At 40.2% G+C, this 1,259-nt stretch overlaps 1 protein-coding gene across 1 annotated transcript in view; it reads right to left on the bottom strand.

Moving 5' to 3' along the window:
- LOC106871313 (uncharacterized) overlaps positions 1-1,259 on the bottom strand; it is a 27,534-nt gene that overhangs the window by 24,891 nt on the left and 1,384 nt on the right. Inside the window, exon 2 of the mRNA XM_014917698.2 lies at positions 349-503. Within this exon, the coding sequence (XP_014773184.1) occupies positions 349-503 (155 nt within the window). The remainder of the gene's footprint in view (positions 1-348; positions 504-1,259) is intronic.

Genomic DNA, 1,259 nt, shown 5'->3' with positions numbered 1-1,259 from the left:
TATGTATGTGTGTGTATATGTTTGTGTGTCTGTGTTTGTCCCCCCAACATCGCTTGACAACCGATGCTGGTGTGTTTATGTCCCCGTAACTTAGCGGTTTGGTAAAAAGAGACCGATAGAATAAGTACTAGGCTTACAAAGAATAAGTCCTGGGGTCGATTTGCTCGACTAAAGGTGGTGCTCCAGCATGGCCGCAGTCAATTGACTGAAACAAGTAAAAGAATAAAAGAATAACAGAGACATCATCAAGTACTCTTTCTTTCGACCTTTCAGTCAAGGAGAATTCCCATGAATAACACCAACAAGTCCATATTTGGAATAATGTGAAAAATAGTGTTGATTACTTACATCCGTTTCATGGCTGGAAGATTTGGATTCTGTTGGAGGAGATTCACCAGTTGTGGTGGATGTACTAGAAGGGGTGGATGTAAAATTTGGTGGTGGTATAGTATCTGGGGGAGATGTGTTAGTTGGAATAGATGCAGCCGTTGCAGAATCAATTCCTGAAAATGAGAAAGATTAAAAAACATTTGTCACTTTGAAATATCAAAAAAATTCATATTTACTGTCGACATAATTTTTAGAGATTATTTGATGAAGCCCAGAGTTCCTGATAGGGTAGGAGGTGGTCTATCAAGAGGTGGTCTATCAAGAGGTGGTCTATCAAGAGGTGGTCTATCTAGGGTAGGAAGTGGTCTATCTAGGCTCTATCAAGAGGGTGTAGGAATGCGGGAACTGTGGAGAGGTGTGGGCGTATGTATGTGTGTATGGGGGTGGGGGTGAATTGCAAGTTGTTTCATAATGATGGTGCTCTTCACATGTACTGGTGCCATGAAAGAAGGATTCAGTACACTCTGTAAAGTGTTTAGTGTTTGGAAGAGCATCCAGTCTTTGAAACCATTCTAAAGCAGATAATGGAGTATGACACAGTCCTATGACATGCCAAAACCTGTTAAACTATCCGACACATGCCAGCAGGGAAGCTGGGTATTAAAAGATGATGATGATATATAAAATATACAACACACACACACACACACACATTCTCTCTCTCTCTCTCTTACCCACACATAATACATCTATCTATATTTACAAATATGCATCGGTGTGTGTGAGTGTATGCATGTGTATGTATATGTGTGTGTGTGTGTGTATCTATACATATATATATATGCATACATACATATATATACACACACATATATATGTATATAAATGTACAGGCACCCCCCCCCCCACCACCACACACACACACACAC

This window comes from Octopus bimaculoides, chromosome 16, assembly GCF_001194135.2.
Source record: "Octopus bimaculoides isolate UCB-OBI-ISO-001 chromosome 16, ASM119413v2, whole genome shotgun sequence".
In the NCBI taxonomy this organism is placed as follows: domain Eukaryota; kingdom Metazoa; phylum Mollusca; class Cephalopoda; order Octopoda; family Octopodidae; genus Octopus; species Octopus bimaculoides.
The sequence above is the reverse complement of the archived record's forward strand: the minus strand, read 5'-3'. Positions and strand labels throughout refer to the sequence as shown.